The following is a 16727-nucleotide window of genomic DNA, read 5'->3' as shown; positions in this document are numbered from 1 at the left end:
GGCTACGTGTGACAACCAAGCATCATTTCTAATCTTAATAAGGGGTTTCATGAGGAAAATTCTGATACTCTAAAAAGTATATTCTCTCGTAAGAACTTTTACAGAACCCCATCATATCTCTATATTCGATGATATTTTAAAATTATGAGCTCGACATTAAGTCTCCCATTCCGGAGTCGAGTTTAAAGTCAAGAAATCTCTCCGTGCTACAAATCAAATCAAAGTTTGTATTCAAACGAACGTAAGCTCGGGGACAAATAGTTGCCCATTTATGAAACACACATTGTATGTATATTGACTGTTAGTAGATAAGCTTGAATTGACGATGGCACAACAATATCATAGAATTTGGGAAGATAATGGATCTCTGTACTCGATTGTAACTTTGTTTCGTTTATTTCTGGGTCAACAATTTTGCATTCGTATAATGCTCGTATAATGGTGGACGTATGTGATTTTCGTCTTGACAGCGACTCGTACTCGGCGCACGGACTTTCCAAAGTCGTTGAGGAAAAGAATAGCATCAATGGAACAATATGAAAATGTCTTCTGCCAACTGTGAAAATCCATGTAAAACCCTTTCATCATTACGACTTGTCGCAACACTTATTCTAAAGTATTGACAAATGTCAGCAGACGATTGGGAAGTCATCCCACAGTAATAATACCCTGCAATTTTCGTGATTTGATATCTTTTGATAAACTCAATTGGACTGAAATAAGTATATAATTCGTATTGCAACTTACGTAAAAATATGTACCCGACTCTAATCTGGCTCCAGTCCATGCCCAGCTCTAGCAATGACCGAGTGAGCGAGGGTGAATTTTCGAAATGCGTCATCGTGACCGTCAATGCTTTAAGCAGGATGAACGCAATACCCTCTGATTTGTTGCTTTATCAACCATAATTTGCTTCCGCAGTCCCGCCATTTGGCTCACATATAGTTTGAGCCTTCCAACGCAACTCTGATAATGAAAAAGAGTGAAAATCATTTGAGTTGCGCTCTTTCAGTTACGGCCACCTGTTTTTTACATCTGCGAGTCTCATGACAAGCTGATAGAATATAGAGCCAACTGTTCGGTACTTTTGCGTGCTTTCCGGGGGAATTGACAACGAAAGTTTGGAAACCACTGTTATGGGTTTTGTATCATAGCGCATTTGTTAGTATTGAACGTACGTATGATTAATTGATATTCGGGCATAAAGTCTACTTATTCATTGCAATAATTCAATTTCGGCAGTGTTCTCCAACGAGCAGCATCATGCTTGCGCTCTTGTGCGTGATCCCAGCGCTGTCGGGTTATGAAACGCAAATTATAAAATGGCGACGCCGACGGCGTGTCGTTTGTTGTGCTTTCCACTCTGCGCCTATGCCAAAACTACAGGTATTCATTTTAGTCCTGCGCTTGATATAGGGCCTAATTAAAATACAAAACGTACAAGGATTTATAGTGATCGATGTACTGGCAAGAGATCTCTTGAATATCACAAGAGGAATCCCGTCAGATCAGCCGACACGCAATCGCTAGCAATGATTTAGTTCGATTTCATTAGGCACGGCCGTGTTTTTATTCCCTGTTTGATGATATCACAAATCCTGAGGCAGACCATGTGTCGGATAACAGTCGTAGCTAAGAAGAAAATCACATGTGACGATCATTATACGACATGCAACAATCGTGGCCCCCGAACTAAACGAAGTAATGTTGCGATCGAGTTCATAGAGTTGCCGGATTTCCAAAGTAATAATTTTATACCCAAAATTCTAATAACATCAAGCAATGTGAAAGACTATCTCTCCAGCAAATATTTTTTACAGATAGGAGCACAGACACACAGGAAAAAAGTAAATAGTGTTGCAATTAGCATTATGATGTCACATTGACTATTCAGTTCGTGTACAGTACATCCACTTTGGCCTACGACCCACAGTAAAAATTGATAATACACCCAAGTTGTTATAAATATAGCAAAATATAACAAAAATATGATTTCCAGCACTCAGCTATATCCTATACATACATACAGCTATACTACCGGTCTCTGGTAGAGAGAAGTCTATGAAGCAAGGATAATATTAGTGTTCCATGAACCACTGCTCTAGTCGTAGGTCCGCCAGTAAGAATTATTGCAATTTAGCGTAATTGTCTAATTGGATGTTATTATTATGTATAATCTGTGGTTATTTATATATTCGATTTGCATTAGAAGTAGGTACAATCCATTGGTATGTCATACACACTCAGCAATCAGTCACTCATATATATAGTAGCATATTGCTATTGTTTTAATTCCTAAACTTGGTCATTGGTCATTTTACACCATGGCCAAGAATCAATGATATCTCCTGATTGATATATTGGCCAGAGAGTTTGCGAATATCACAGGATAAATTAAGTCAGATCAGCCGCCATGCATTTGATAACGACGACGTAGCTCCATTTCAAAATCTCCACCGTGTTTTTCCCCGCTTGCAAATTATCACGAATTCAGCCTCCCCTGCCGACCTATAGCTTCAAACAAGTACTTTTATTCGTTCATATAGATCAGGTTTATGTTGCCGTGTCATTTAGCAACACATAGTGTTTTGAAGAAAATTGGATTGTAATATAGAAATTTATTCTCGAACTTGTTTATCGCTACCAGTTCACTCAATTGCTGAACGCAGCCGTGACGTCTCCCGCTGTTTATGAGTTCATTCTCGAATATTCACCTCGCTATCTTTTTACAAATTACCACGTCCTGCGATAATCACTTATCTAATGGTAATATTGTTGCACAACTCAAATTATTTGCTCAGGGAACTCGCGGGAAAGCTTATTGCGGCCTAATCTGGTTATCAAGGAGAGGGGAACAGCATCACAAAACCATGGCCTTCAATGATTCTATTGAATCGGTCGGGAAGCTGCGGATAAGCAAATGACCACCTTATCTCTTAAAGATATCTCAAATAATTTTCCAGCATATGAAGCCACGTATAAAAGAAGGGTCGTGGGTGAGATGACGTTTCATTTCTAAAACGGTTGAGATGGCGAATAATACGCAAAAGTGGAGTTACTCTATAAAAGAAGCTCTTCTAAGTTTCAACGGGGGACTTACGGCAAGTATATAGGTTGAGGTTACGACTTGTAGCTCGATGTCTATTTAGGAAAACAATTTGTTGCTTGTCGCCTATCGGCCTTTCGCACCACAGAAATGACAAGAGCGAGCTGTATAAGTCAAATATAACGCGACAGTATGAGACAGACATTTACGGAGAACCTTACATAAATTTCAGATATGAGCTATTGTTTTCAAACATAGTCTACATTTTTTGCTGGCCTGAAGGATTCGCCGTCAATACAGATACGACAGCAATGCTAGAAGAATTCGTTCCAGTCGGCAGAAAATGCCATTACATCAAAACCCCCGCGGATTGCACTGTTCATGATTCACAACACGTTTCTGAAAAGCCCGCGTCGCATAGGGGGCTGTATGACATTCAGGGCGTAATTGGAATTGGAGGTGGGGGCACCGTTTATTCTGGTAAGTTGGAATATTTAGTAATATAGGTATTACTATATGGGCGCTGTTGTCACTACAATTGTAAGGAACTGAGAAACACGTATTCTAGGATTTTTACCTCTGCCATGTAATTTTTAAAACACTACATAATCAACTCCGGATCTGCTTTAAACGCATTTTAACTCCCGTTCAACATATTGCTTTATAACGTACATTGATATAACAAATCAAACGTCCATTTGGGTACACCCGCCACCCAGGACTGTAACAGCACTTTCTCAGGTCCCCAAAAAAACTTTGTTCTTGGGCCCCCCAGAGGGTGACAAATCAAACTTCTGGGGGACTTCGTCTCCCAGACCCCCATCGAGCTGTACGTTTTTGCCGCTACTTGTCAGTGAGATCTTTTGTACTGTTTATAGTGTGTTAGCTTATATCGCCTAAACGCGAGAAATGGCAGAATTTTCAATAAATCATGATTAAATCGGTGAATATCATCGAGAATTGCTTAAATATTGCTAGCAATTTTTTATCCTCTCTCAGCCCACGTAATCAGATTTACTGGTAGAGCTGAGTGAGGTGTCTTGGAAAATGCAGGGCTCAAAATCAATGTAATTAAACAGCTTCGGTCGGACCCGTTCATATAATGACTTCGTTACATGTTATTTCGTGACCTCCTGTCTTCTATGTCAAAAGATATTTAAATCGCCCACACATACCACACTGAAAGACTCGACCGATTTCAAATTGGTATTTCTACATAATTTTTCTCTGCGGGATGTCATTTGTCTTGTGGGGTTCACATTGCCAGGACAGGAACATTCGACGCCAGACAATTAGCGCCTATGGACAATTAGACATCGACGTTTACGGTCAGCATTAGGGCAGTTCTTTTCAGCCAAGGTTTTCTCCCTGCCGATCGTTCGGGCACACTCCTCGGGAGTCGCTTGTTACATGGCCTAAAACTTCATATGTCTTGGTGCGCCATGGCGCGATAATGGCAGACGCCGAATGACCATTTCTTTAAATCATGCGTATTCTTTCTTGTGGAAGAGTAATATATTTGACAACGCTGAATCTCGCAAAGCGCGTAAATTTTTTGAAAAAGTTGCAATAATAATTTCTAAAAAATACTCTATAATTTATGTTATTTCACGAAATAATTTTCTGCCCCCTTCGAGCCCGGGCCCTCACCCCCCCCCCCAATTGGGGGGTTTGGGGTGCGGCAGTTACGGTCCTACCGCCACCAAAACCTTTTCAGTCACTGTTATGTATAAAGCAATTAGAATCTACAGGACATCACACTAGCTGTAAGTTCGCATCAGAGAAAACCGAGTAGCCTATATTTACACGTCTATTCGTGACCACCTCATAGCAGTTGAAGCAACGTGCGTACTGAGTACAACTGATAATGGAGAAACTTCATTTCGACAGGAACGCGGGTAGCTGACGGACGCCGAGTAGCCTTAAAATTCATTCACAAAGATAAGGTCAATAAATGGGGTCTATTGAACGACTGCTACGTGCCCGTCGAATTTTGGTATCTACACGTACTGTCGGGGATCACAGGTACAAATAACCACCACATGAACTGATGTCGAGTGTGTATTCTCATGCAACTGTCGATTACTGCACAGGAGTTATCGAGATGTTAGACTGGTTCAGAGAGAATGATGTCTACGTACTCGTGATGGAGTGCATACCTCACGCTATGGATTTGGATGAATTACTAGACGACCAGGGTCCTTTCCCAGAAGGCATATGTCGCTATATCTTCCAGCAAGTGGCTAACACCATTCTGCAATGTCACGCAAATGAAATCGTGCACCGTGACATTAAAGTCGAAAACGTGCTCATAAACGCACTTACTCACGAAGTGAAGGTCATCGATTTTGGATGCGGCACCAGGCTTAAGGTTAGTGCCAGTTCATGTACATCTCATGTCTAGGGTTGCATTTTAAACAAGACTTTGTTTTAAACAGTGTTCGAAACAAATGTCATTTTAAAAAGAAATTGTATTTTTTTCAAGTTGTGTAATTATGCCATTATTGAGTAAATACTCTCGGAAAAGCAGAGTGTGAGCGCGAGTACGAATTACGCTATGCATATTCGACGTATACGATATGGAATAGTCGGAACCTCGGAACTGCAAAACGATAATTCAGTCCTGGTCAAAGATATTTTGGTCCGTTAAAGACATGGCTTCTGGACCTTTTTCGTCAAAGGAGCCAAATTAACCCTATATTTTGAATTGTCAATCTCAATCCAATGTGACGTCGCATTTGAATACTCGTGACGTCGTGTCCCCCCTCTAAAAATCGTGTCGTAAGTTGATTTTTATTTTAAATGCTACTCTACTCATACCGCACTACTATGAAATCCGAGCTGTATTTTGGATTTGAGCTTCACAACCAAATCATAAAACTCGATTCGTGCCATATCGAAATATGAGTGAAAGTTCAGGGATGATTACTTTGCATGCCATTTCAAAATACAAATCCTCCCGCGATATCCCAAGTATCGCAAAATCAACATGAATATTCAAATGTATCTTTTCCAAGGCACCAGTGTAAAGACCTTGATACTCACGATGACTACGCTTATGTATCGGATGTGATTAACCGGCAAATTATCTATAAATTTAGCTCCAGACAGCAATAATTATAATGTATACCAGGGGTCACCAACACGCGGTCCGCATGCGGCCCTCGGGGTCATGTTTTCGTTCCCGCAATCTGATTTGAGATTTCACTTTCACTTGGTAAAGCATTTTTAAATGCGGAAATTGATTTCAGTTGCAAAATATTGTTGTGGTTCAAAATAAGCTATTCTCCTGTGCCAAACATCACTATTCCGCACTAGCTGAACCGGCTTGCAATGTCGTTGGCCGTGTTGCAGAAGGTGGTCAGGCGATCAACACCAAATATTTTTGTTTGATAATAATAAACAAAAACAACAACAACAACAGCAACGGCTTCAGCCATGGTAATAGCATTCGATGGAGAAAGAATTAGCTGGTATGAATGCCGCCAGACACTGCCAAGACCGAGGCTCTTAGAAAACGACTTGGGGCTTCCCCACAATATCAAGCTTAGCGAGGAGATAGTTCTCCAGCAAGTACCGTGTCTAGCTAACATCAATATAGATTCTTTAGTCGCTGAAATGTGTTCGTCAGGTATCGTGTCCAGCTCACAGTTTAAATAGAATGAAAGTGATTCAAATGATATTTTTGTTGTATCAACATTTCTTTAATAAAATATTATTCATTTTGAGGCAACTGCCTGTCGCCCATGTTAGAGACCACGGCATTGTACCGACGTAAAGTTTTAAAAACCTGGTTGTTAAACTATGTTTATCTGGATATTAAATTCACGTGTTCCGCGGTCTCCACGAAATTTGAAAAGTGGCCCGCGACCCGTTTTGAGTTGGCGACCCCTCATATATTCTATATTATTTTCAGAACATTCCTGAACTGCGACGATGTGGAACAGCTATTTTCTACCCCCCGGAATGGTATACAGAGGAGTGCTATTATGGAGAGCGCCTCGACGTGTGGTGTCTAGGTATACTACTATATGTTGGTAGAAGGTCAGGTACCATTCGAAGACAAGGATGAAATCTTAAATCGTAAAGCCCGCCACAGCCATGGCAAAAAGTTTTCGAAACCCTACCAAAAACTGGTAAAATCGATGGTGCATAAAGATCAAGAAAGGCGTCCTTCTCTCAAGGATGTTTTGGCACACCCTTGGTTACAGGCCGATTCAAAGGAGTCGGAAGTCGGGAAGAAAAGGGGTCTGTTCAGAATGTTTAGGAGATTCTTTAAGCGATGACGTCACATGCCACTCTGATGTCATCCGACTAGATTATAATATCGTTTACGACCGCTAAAAGTATGGTCAGTTGGTCAGCGGATTTTAGTGATGGAATATGGACACTGTGACGCGATTATAAACACAGATGGCAAAATGACTCCAACAGATTTTCGACCAGCTACTATTAGTCAGAACGCTTTCAAGTGGTTTTGCCTTACTTTATATCTCGACTATCATCATAATAGGGAAATTATAGCATATAAGACACTTATTACATTCTATCATACATTTTCAAATCTATTGCAGTAGGCATAATTATTTATATCGTTTCATGAACAAATACTAACTGCGCTATATGGCTTTACACTGTTTGGATCAAAGATATCCTTATCTATTGTTTCAAGGGAAGCAGTCGTTACATATATTCCAGTAATTGAGGAATTGTTTCCGTATGCGTATATACACAATTTATTCATTTCTAAATATGTATTCGTTTTAAAAAAAACTTTTGTAAAAGTCGATTTGATTTGGAAGCCGGTTTGATACAGGTTTGCTACCACGATTTCGCGGTAAATCACATTATCTCAAATTTGGTGGTGGAAAATTATTCATGGGATACGAAGATCCTCTGAGCAGTCCAACAGTAATTGTTGTGTGATAATGGAAGGACATTGTCGATCTAGTCACATCGTCATCAGTGATATAATAATTCTAATGATAAAAAGCCTACTCAGATTAGTGACAACTCGCAGCAATATCTTTTACACGCAGTAGCGCAGACAGGGAGACAAAAGTGATTATAGTGACCATTGTGATGTCAGATGACGTCATATGTTCAATTATGTTTGCGTTGTTTACAGATAACATTTTACAAAAGGTACTGGACTTTTCAAGCCCTAGTAATGCATAATGCAATCTACTAGACTCAATACGATGCAATGAGCAGATAGGAGGTTGTCGGATATCATATGAGCATGCGGTCCAGCAATTGAACATCAACTGGTCAAGCTATTTCCAACTCGAAAATGCGAAATACCTTTTACTAGACTCGAACACGTCCTGGTAGAGTCACATTCAGTCGCAAGAAAAACAATTATCACGGAACTGTGGTCTGTTCTACAGTCTAAGAGACTACATGCCAGTCTATGGGTCCTTGTGATACTCTTTGGATCATCTTTCCTATCGAAGTTACAATATGGTATCATCTGTTGGGGGATGCCAGTAAAACGGCACTGAAGCGATACAACATCAGGTCCTCCGTATTATAGCCAGGGCCCCAAAGGGACCAGGATGTGTGTCCAACAAATCACTGCTCAAAGAATTCGGTGTCCTAAACATAAAAGATATGCGGAAACTAGAAATTGCAAAGTTTATGTATCAGTTCCCCTGCGGCCACTGCCCCGAAAACTTCAATGACTTCTTTACCTCGGTATCAAAAGTGCGTAAGTACAACACACGCGCATCCACATCGTCCAACTATCATATGATTCACAAAAGATATAATCGCTCTATCAAATATGCCGGACCTGAAGTGTGAAACAGTATCTCGACGGCTTTCCGACAGTCGTCGAGCATGTCCAAATTAAAGTCGAAATACAAACAATTTCTGCTGAGTGAATACTAGTCAGCCCGCACCATTTACCGGACCACGACATGGCATATCGATCTCGCCTTCCGTCACTTGCCACTTTATATTAGCTTCATCTACTTCATTCAGTGTGCATGCCTCCTCGTTTCATCGCCTAGGCCTAGGTGGGTGTCTGATCTTAAGACTACTCCTAGTCGTTTCGGCATCTTCCTATCATTCATTGTATTGCAATCTTGTGATGTTTTGAAGTGATGAAATTTTATGAATAAACTCGAACTTGAACTTAAACCTTGGCTAAGGCAGGGATGGTGTATGGTTCTAAACTGCAGGTTGAAATAGTGCTGGTTTATACATATAGCGACACCAAAGCTGTCAAAAATATATGCAGTTATATATGATGAATTCGAGTTTGCAAGTAAAGTGATTAGTTATAATAGCCCCCTGCATTCAAAATGAAATATTCAGGATAAAGTATGGCGTACATTTATTCGTGTTCATTATATACGTATAATATAATCATAGTATTCGTTCATAAAGTAATTTACAAGCGCAATTTAACATTGTTTCCTAACAAGTATAGTATATTATTAGGGTTGCATTTAAAACAAAATTCAATTTGAAACAAACATGTTTAAAACATGACCGTTGTTTAAAACATGTTTCGTTGTTTCTGTTTGTTTGTTTAAAGTTTAAACCATGACGTTGCGAATTTTCAATTGTGATGCCACGGGGGGTTAACATTAAAAATTGAAAATATAGGGTAATATAGGAATCCTTCGAAGAAAAAGGATTCTTACCTCTGTCTTAAATGCACCAAAAAATATATTTGACCAGGACTACATTGCTATGCAGCATTTTTTAAGGTCGGCGGTCGTCATCATCAAAACATCCAGTCCGTACCAATGATCTACGTCTGCTATCACTGTTTAATCGACAACGATTTCGAGGGTTCCAACTAGGGATGGTGTGAACGTGAGGCTCACGTTCGCGTTCTGTGTGTGAACCTCAGAAATTTAGAGGTTCACGTTCACAAACGAACCTTGGTAGGTTCTGCACTGTGCACCTTTTTCATATATTACAATTTTCACTTCAGTAAAGCATATTTGGTTGACATTTAATGCATTTCAACTGCGGGCCACTATATGCATGGCGCTGGCAGCATATAAAATCAACACCAAACGAGCATCCACCTTGACAATCTTACTTTTTTACTTGCTTTGTTTCAAAGGTTTGCCAGAATATTTAATGACTCACAGCTGAGAGCTTGACCCGCAATCACGCAACATCAAAAACTAAATACACTACATGTAGGTAGTCAGCGAATGATGCTTGTTCAACAAATCAATTAAATTGATATCCTTATCTGATGTAAAAAATCTAGCATGCAAACGGGGTCAATCTTGATTTCATGTGTTTATTGTGTCATAAAACCAAATCCGTGCGATTGGGGTGTTGACTACTGTTAATCTTATATAACTTGTTAATAGGTTAATATCGGTAGCAAGCACAGAAACCCGTTTTACCCTCTGCTCAGTACAGAGATGGAAGCGGGCCGGGTGAGCCGGACCCGAACCCGGCCCGAACCCGACAAGTTCAGCCCGAACCCGGCCCGAACCCGACGGTAGAGTTTTGAGCCCGTTTCGGCCCGAAACCTAGTTCAAATAGCAATTTTCAACTGTTGCGAGCAAATAAGCTGATATACGATTCAAATTTCGAGCTTTTCAACGCTTTCAATGCTCTCACTTTGTTTTCTTTCGATAGCAATCTTGCATATGGCAAGAGAACTTAATATGTCTGAATGAGAATACGCTGAAAACAGCCCCACTGTTAACTTAGTTCCACCATCCTTTTTGCAAAATGTGGACTGTATTAAATGGTTCAATATTAAACTAAATTAAAGCAATAAAGGAATAAAATTGGCCAAGATGAGAAAAAATAGTGTGTTCAAAATACAAGTCAACTGTCATCCATACAAAGGGCGTTGCATTCACACGGTATACGAAGAATTGATTATTTCAATAGCCTCAACAGTTACTGGATACAGTCGGGTTCGTCTCTCAATTTGTAAATGGGTTGTTGCCGCAGAATTCCACCTTCGCTATGGACCAATGATTCTTTCTATGACGCTTGAATGATGGTATTGGCGCCTCGAATCTATCACTGCACGTGGCGCACTGCATGGTATTGGTCGCATATTATTGTTTGGCTCAAATCGTAGTTTAGGGGCGTATTATCGTATTTAGGGTTCTATTTGGCTTTCATGTTATTTAATTGGAGTATCTGTTTGTATTAAGAATTTGGATTGTGTTATAAATTATTTGGTCAGTTGTATAATCGCTGGGAATTTGAACCATTAAAAACCGTACTTCACCCAAGAAGACGCGTGTTGAAGTTTCAACCAGAGCGAAGACAGCTGACAGTGCTACGTCGTGTACCGAGATTAGGCCTGAAATTTCGGCGGTTACACAAGTTTTTAATGGTCACATCGCATCAAACGAAACGTTGCACTAAACGACAAAGGATATTGCATAATGGAGCTGTTGAAAGATGTTGCGGTCTCCAATCAACTAGCATCTAATCAACGTGGAATTGACGCCCTGGTGTTATCCGAAGATAATATGGAAGGCCCGATTCAACAATTAGCAACGCACGCCAAAGCTTATGGCGCGATAGGAGCTGCAGCACAGCCAAAAAACAACTTGAACAAAACAAAGACTAGAACAAGTTCGAGTTGTGTGTCTGCTGGCATGGTTTCGCGTCATGTGAAAAGAAGCACCAAAAGTGCATTGCTAACCAAAGACAATCTACATATGATGACTACCAGATCAAAGGCAAAGGTTGGCAGTCGATCGAGTATTAAATCAAAAAGTCATGTTACTCAATCACATGGCTCAGGCTCAACAAGGTCCACCTCAGATGTGGGTATGACATTGATGCAACAAGAAGCGGTTCTGGAGGCCAGATCTGCTTCATCCTCACAACGTCATATTCTGGAAAAACAGCAACTCATGTTGCGACATCGTCGTGAAGAAGAAGAAATGCTTGAAAAGATTAAATCAAGACGGGAAGAAATTGCTCGACAGCAAAAGCTCGAAGCAGAAGAACTCGAGCGGGAAAACAAGTCCGAGGTTGAAACCTTGAGACGCATTAGACAACGAGAGATCGATGAACTCAGTATGAGGCATCAGAGGGACCAATTCGAAATCGCGTCTGCGCTTGAGGAAACTCGCGCAGAGAGAAAGGTGCTTGGTTTTGAGCTTCCTACTGTTAATGCTTCAGGTATGAATCGCAATCGCACCGATGTTCAAATTCCTTTTGTTCCTCAGTCCCTAGAAACCCGACAATCAATTTTTAGCACTAGGCTGAGTCCTGTAGTCAAGCAGGAAACTGCCATCGAATTCGTTCCTCAGATTAATTGTCCATCCATTCCAGGTAGTTCGCAACCTTTGGGTTCAAATACTGTTAACTCGGTGCTAGATCTGATTGATTTTGATAGCCCTTGTTTGCAGGGCCGTAGTGAACCTACTAAGTTACCAAAATATGAACGGGGACCTAAACCCGCTGCTCTTATTTCGACACCAGCCAATGCTGAAGCTTGTTTCCTTGCTCCTAAAAACAATATCAGTAATTCGGAACCCAAGGTTATGTATGCCCAAGTTCCCCAACTTTCTTTATTACCCCTCACGGAACCTCCCATCTTTACAGGAAACGCCAGTGATTTTTATGATTTTAAAATGGCTTTCAATTCTTTAGTAGAGCCATATGCGTTAACACAACAACATAGGCTTCAATATCTAATGAAGTATACAAAGGGTGTCCCGCATGTATTGATCAAAGGTTGTTTGCATGCTGATTCACACTCATGCTTTGATAAGGCATGGAAAATATTGAATGAAAATTATGGGCAAGAACATCAAATCAGTCGCTGTTGCCTGGAGTCCATACTTGGAGGTTCTCGTTTTTCTGAAAACGATAGGGATGGTTTGGCAATGTTTTGGGCGAAACTGGTTTCATGCAGGGAAACTTTAATGGGCACAAATAGTTTGCATGAAATTGACAACATTATGGTAATTGACAAAGTTGAGGATAGATTGCCGGAAGGATGGAGAAGTGGATGGAGATCCATTGTGGATAATATTGTGAATGTAAAAAGGGAAAAATTGACCATGCTTGACTTGTCAAATTACATTCGAAAGAAATCTCGAGAGTTGGAAACAAAGCCTAAAATAAATGGGTCCTTGAGTAACGAAAGGTTTGTTAATCCTAAAGGAAGCAAAACCAGTTTTGTTACACAGATTGAGAGTTCAACTGCATCATGTTGTCCGCAATGTAAGCAAACTCATTTTCTCAACCAATGCAATATCTTTCGAGCAATGAATTTTGAACAAAGGCATAATTTTGTTCAGCAAAACAAGTTGTGTTTTTCGTGTCTTCAAGCAGGGCATTTCAGTAAAGAATGTTATCGTAAAAAGCCGTGTTCTCAGGCAAATTGTTTCGGTAAGCACACTACATTACTTCATCCGCCTGATAACAATCCTTCCCAAAGTCATAAGCCAATTGAATTGATTAAATCGGAACAAAATTCGGAATCTGACAAAACGACGAGTAGTTTTGCTAGTAGTATTCAAAAGGAAGCAGGTGCATTATTGCCTGGGTTGCCGGTAAAAGTGCGTGTCGGCAATGGTGGAAACGTTTTTACCACCAAAGCGTTACTTGATGGAGCAAGTAGAAATTCATTCATTACTCATTCATTGCTGAAAAGAATGGGTGTTAAAGGTAGGGATATCAGCGTGGCTGTAAAAACTCTCAATGGCGTTGGTTGCCACAAAACAGAAACTTTAATTGACAATGTAGAAGTATCGGCATATAATGGTAATGATTGGGTGTCCCTTTCAACGCTGGTATCTACCGAAGAGATACCATTGGGTAAATATGAAATGCCACTCCAGGAAGATATCCAAGATTTTCCTGAGTTCAATGGAATTGAAATTCCTGATGTGGACTGTGATGTTGAATTGTTAATCGGCTTTGATAATAGAAGTATTCATCGACCAAGAGAAGTCGTTGATGGGCCGGCCGATTTCTACGCCGTTCGCACATTGATTGGTTGGGCCGTGGCGTGTGAGAGAAGTGAAATAAAGGGCAATGGAAAATTGCCCGTCAGCTGCAACTTTACAAAGGTCAGCACAGACGGTGTCGGTGAAATGTGTTCGGACGTAATTGATTCAGTAAAAACTAAAAAAACATGTCTTGCAACTGTAGTGAGTGATGTTCCTACACCCGGTATTGAATTCATGGATGAGGCAATAAAAAAACATTGTAATTGGTTCAAACTCAAGAAGGTGATTGCTTGGGTGTTACGATACAAAGATAGGTTGCTCTCTAAGGTTAGAGAAACATCTGGCGGTAATGAATCGCTCCCTGCCGGGCTATTAACAACAGATGAACTGTTGCGTTCGGAAAGAGAAATTATCAAGCATGAGCAAGCAAAATTTTATGCTACAGAAATGCGTGCGATTGCAAATGGTCAAAATCTTAGACCTGCAAGTACTTTGTACAGGTTGAAGCCTTTTATAGAAAATGGGTTACTGCGGGTTGGTGGCAGAATAATGGAAGCCCCCATTGCTTATGAAAATCAACACCAAATTGTAGTGCCAAGAGATAGCATGATTGCTTCTGCCATTTTTGAATGGCATCACAAATTATCAGGACATTCGGGTCGTGAGCATGTCCTGGGAATGGTCCGTAAAAAATATTGGATTGTGCGCCCTCATCCCAAATTGAGAAAAATAATATATGATTGTGTGATATGTCGCAAACGGCAGCGACAGCCAGAGTCGCAGCAAATGTCAAATCTTCCAGCAAATCGGCTCATTCCGGATAAGCCACCCTTTTCATATGTGGCTTTGGATTGCTTTGGTCATTTTGACGTTAAAAGAGGGCGTAGCATTGAGAAACGTTATGGGGTGATATTCTGTTGCTTGAATACAAAGGCAATTCATATTGAATTGACCCACAGTTTGACCACCGATTCATTTATAATGGCATTGGAAAGATTCACTAACCGTCGGGGTCAAGTTCTTGAAATTCGATCAGATAATGGCTCAAACATTGTTGGGGCGGAGCGAGAAATTAGACAATCTGTCAACAAATGGAATCAAGTGCAAATTAATGAATGCTTGCTTAAGAAAAATATCAAATGGATATTTCAAACTGCCAGGGCATCTCACCATGGTGGTATTTTTGAACGTCAAATTCGGACGGTGAGGAAAATCCTACGGGCAATTTGCAATGGTCAAGTGTTCTCAGATGAGTGCCTAGCAACCCTGATGAGTGAGTGTGAGTCAGTTGTGAACAACCGTCCAATCACAACAGTATCTGATGATCCTTGTGATCTTGAACCCTTAACTCCAAACTCTCTGCTTCTCTTGAAACAAGGTCCTGTCTTACCCCCAGGCATATTTAATGAAAAAGATAATTATTCCCGTAGACGCTGGAGACAGGCTCAGCATTTGGCTGATGTTTTCTGGAGGAGGTGGCGCTTAGAGTATTTGCCAAGGCTCCAAATACGGCCCAAATGGATTGATGGTAAATGTAACCTAAAAATCGATGATATTGTCCTAATCATGGACGATAACCTGCCCCGAAATGCATGGCTTCTGGGCCGTGTCACACAGGTATTTCCTGGCAAAGACGACCTGGTAAGGTCGGTTCGTATCAAAACAAAAAATTCTGAGCTTGAGAGGCCCATTACTAAGTTGGTGCTTATTCAGAGCTCCTCAGCATGATCTGAATTTATTTACTAGAACACTGCTTGTTCGATACTCGGTGTTTTGTTATTTACTACTGTGGTAACCATTGTTTACTACGGCACTCGTAGTCTCGTACTTGTTGTTTACTACAGTATGTGTTTTCGTTATTGATTGCGTCACAATGCCATGAGTGTCACTTTGGCTCAATACAATTTAATTGTTTCTGCGCTTCGTTGTATTTGTTTGTTTGTTTTTTCGCATGTTTTTTGGGAAGTTGTTGGTAGTCACCTGTGAAAAAATGTGTATAAATTTACTCTAATAAATTTCCCATTTTTGGGGGTGAGGGTGTTGCCGCAGAATTCCACCTTCGCTATGGACCAATGATTCTTTCTATGACGCTTGAATGATGGTATTGGCGCCTCGAATCTATCACTGCACGTGGCGCACTGCATGGTATTGGTCGCATATTATTGTTTGGCTCAAATCGTAGTTTAGGGGCGTATTATCGTATTTAGGGTTCTATTTGGCTTTCATGTTATTTAATTGGAGTATCTGTTTGTATTAAGAATTTGGATTGTGTTATAAATTATTTGGTCAGTTGTATAATCGCTGGGAATTTGAACCATTAAAAACCGTACTTCACCCAAGAAGACGCGTGTTGAAGTTTCAACCAGAGCGAAGACAGCTGACAGTGCTACGTCGTGTACCGAGATTAGGCCTGAAATTTCGGCGGTTACATGGGTAATGTATTGCATCTTATCAATTCGTTCTCAATCAATTCTCTATTCTCTATTTTGGCTGGTGACTATCAACGTAGTTTACCAGTTATACGTATATGTGAGCGATACAGCGCCTGCTTGCGTGTATATTCAACTCTATATTCGTTTAGCGGTTCAGAATCAGGGACCACTCAATATGTATTTCAGACAGCTAGCAAAATGCAATGATGCAATCATGCCTCATACTTCGAAATGGCAACTTGACTTGAATTGTGACTTGACTCGTGACTTGACTTGACTTGACTTGACTCGACTTGACTCGAGTCACCTTTGAAAATCGATTGACTTGACTTG

At 40.5% G+C, this 16727-nt stretch overlaps 2 protein-coding genes across 2 annotated transcripts; both read left to right on the top strand.

The window, feature by feature from the left end:
• The first annotated feature begins 3029 nt into the window (after positions 1-3029).
• LOC145458705 (serine/threonine-protein kinase pim-3-like) lies at positions 3030-7332 on the top strand. Its single transcript, XM_080337162.1, has 5 exons — positions 3030-3105; positions 3347-3526; positions 4937-5071; positions 5140-5417; positions 7258-7332. Exons 1-5 carry the CDS (start codon positions 3030-3032, stop codon positions 7330-7332), a joined length of 744 nt encoding a protein of 247 aa, XP_080193288.1.
• A 3633-nt stretch (positions 7333-10965) lies between these two features.
• LOC145458712 (uncharacterized) lies at positions 10966-16304 on the top strand. The gene has a single exon (XM_080337170.1). It carries the CDS (start codon positions 11434-11436, stop codon positions 15688-15690), a length of 4257 nt encoding a protein of 1418 aa, XP_080193296.1. The 5' UTR covers positions 10966-11433; the 3' UTR covers positions 15691-16304.
• The last annotated feature ends 423 nt before the right edge of the window (positions 16305-16727 follow it).

The sequence above is a fragment of the Botryllus schlosseri genome, chromosome 16 (genome assembly GCF_051294905.1).
Source record: "Botryllus schlosseri isolate E-star chromosome 16, Bs_hap1, whole genome shotgun sequence".
In the NCBI taxonomy this organism is placed as follows: domain Eukaryota; kingdom Metazoa; phylum Chordata; class Ascidiacea; order Stolidobranchia; family Styelidae; genus Botryllus; species Botryllus schlosseri.
The sequence above is the reverse complement of the archived record's forward strand: the minus strand, read 5'-3'. Positions and strand labels throughout refer to the sequence as shown.

Excerpts from the sequence above, each read along its gene's own strand:
- LOC145458705 (XM_080337162.1), top strand. The coding sequence starts at position 3,030 with ATGGCGAATAATACGCAAAAGTGGAGTTACTCTATAAAAGAAGCTCTT. Across the intron at positions 3,106-3,346 it reads CAACGGGGGACTTACGGCAA|ATACGACAGCAATGCTAGAA; the intron begins GTATATAGGTTG and ends CCGTCAATACAG. Across the intron at positions 5,418-7,257 it reads GATGCGGCACCAGGCTTAAG|GCCGATTCAAAGGAGTCGGA; the intron begins GTTAGTGCCAGT and ends CCTTGGTTACAG.
- LOC145458712 (XM_080337170.1), top strand. The coding sequence starts at position 11,434 with ATGGAGCTGTTGAAAGATGTTGCGGTCTCCAATCAACTAGCATCTAAT.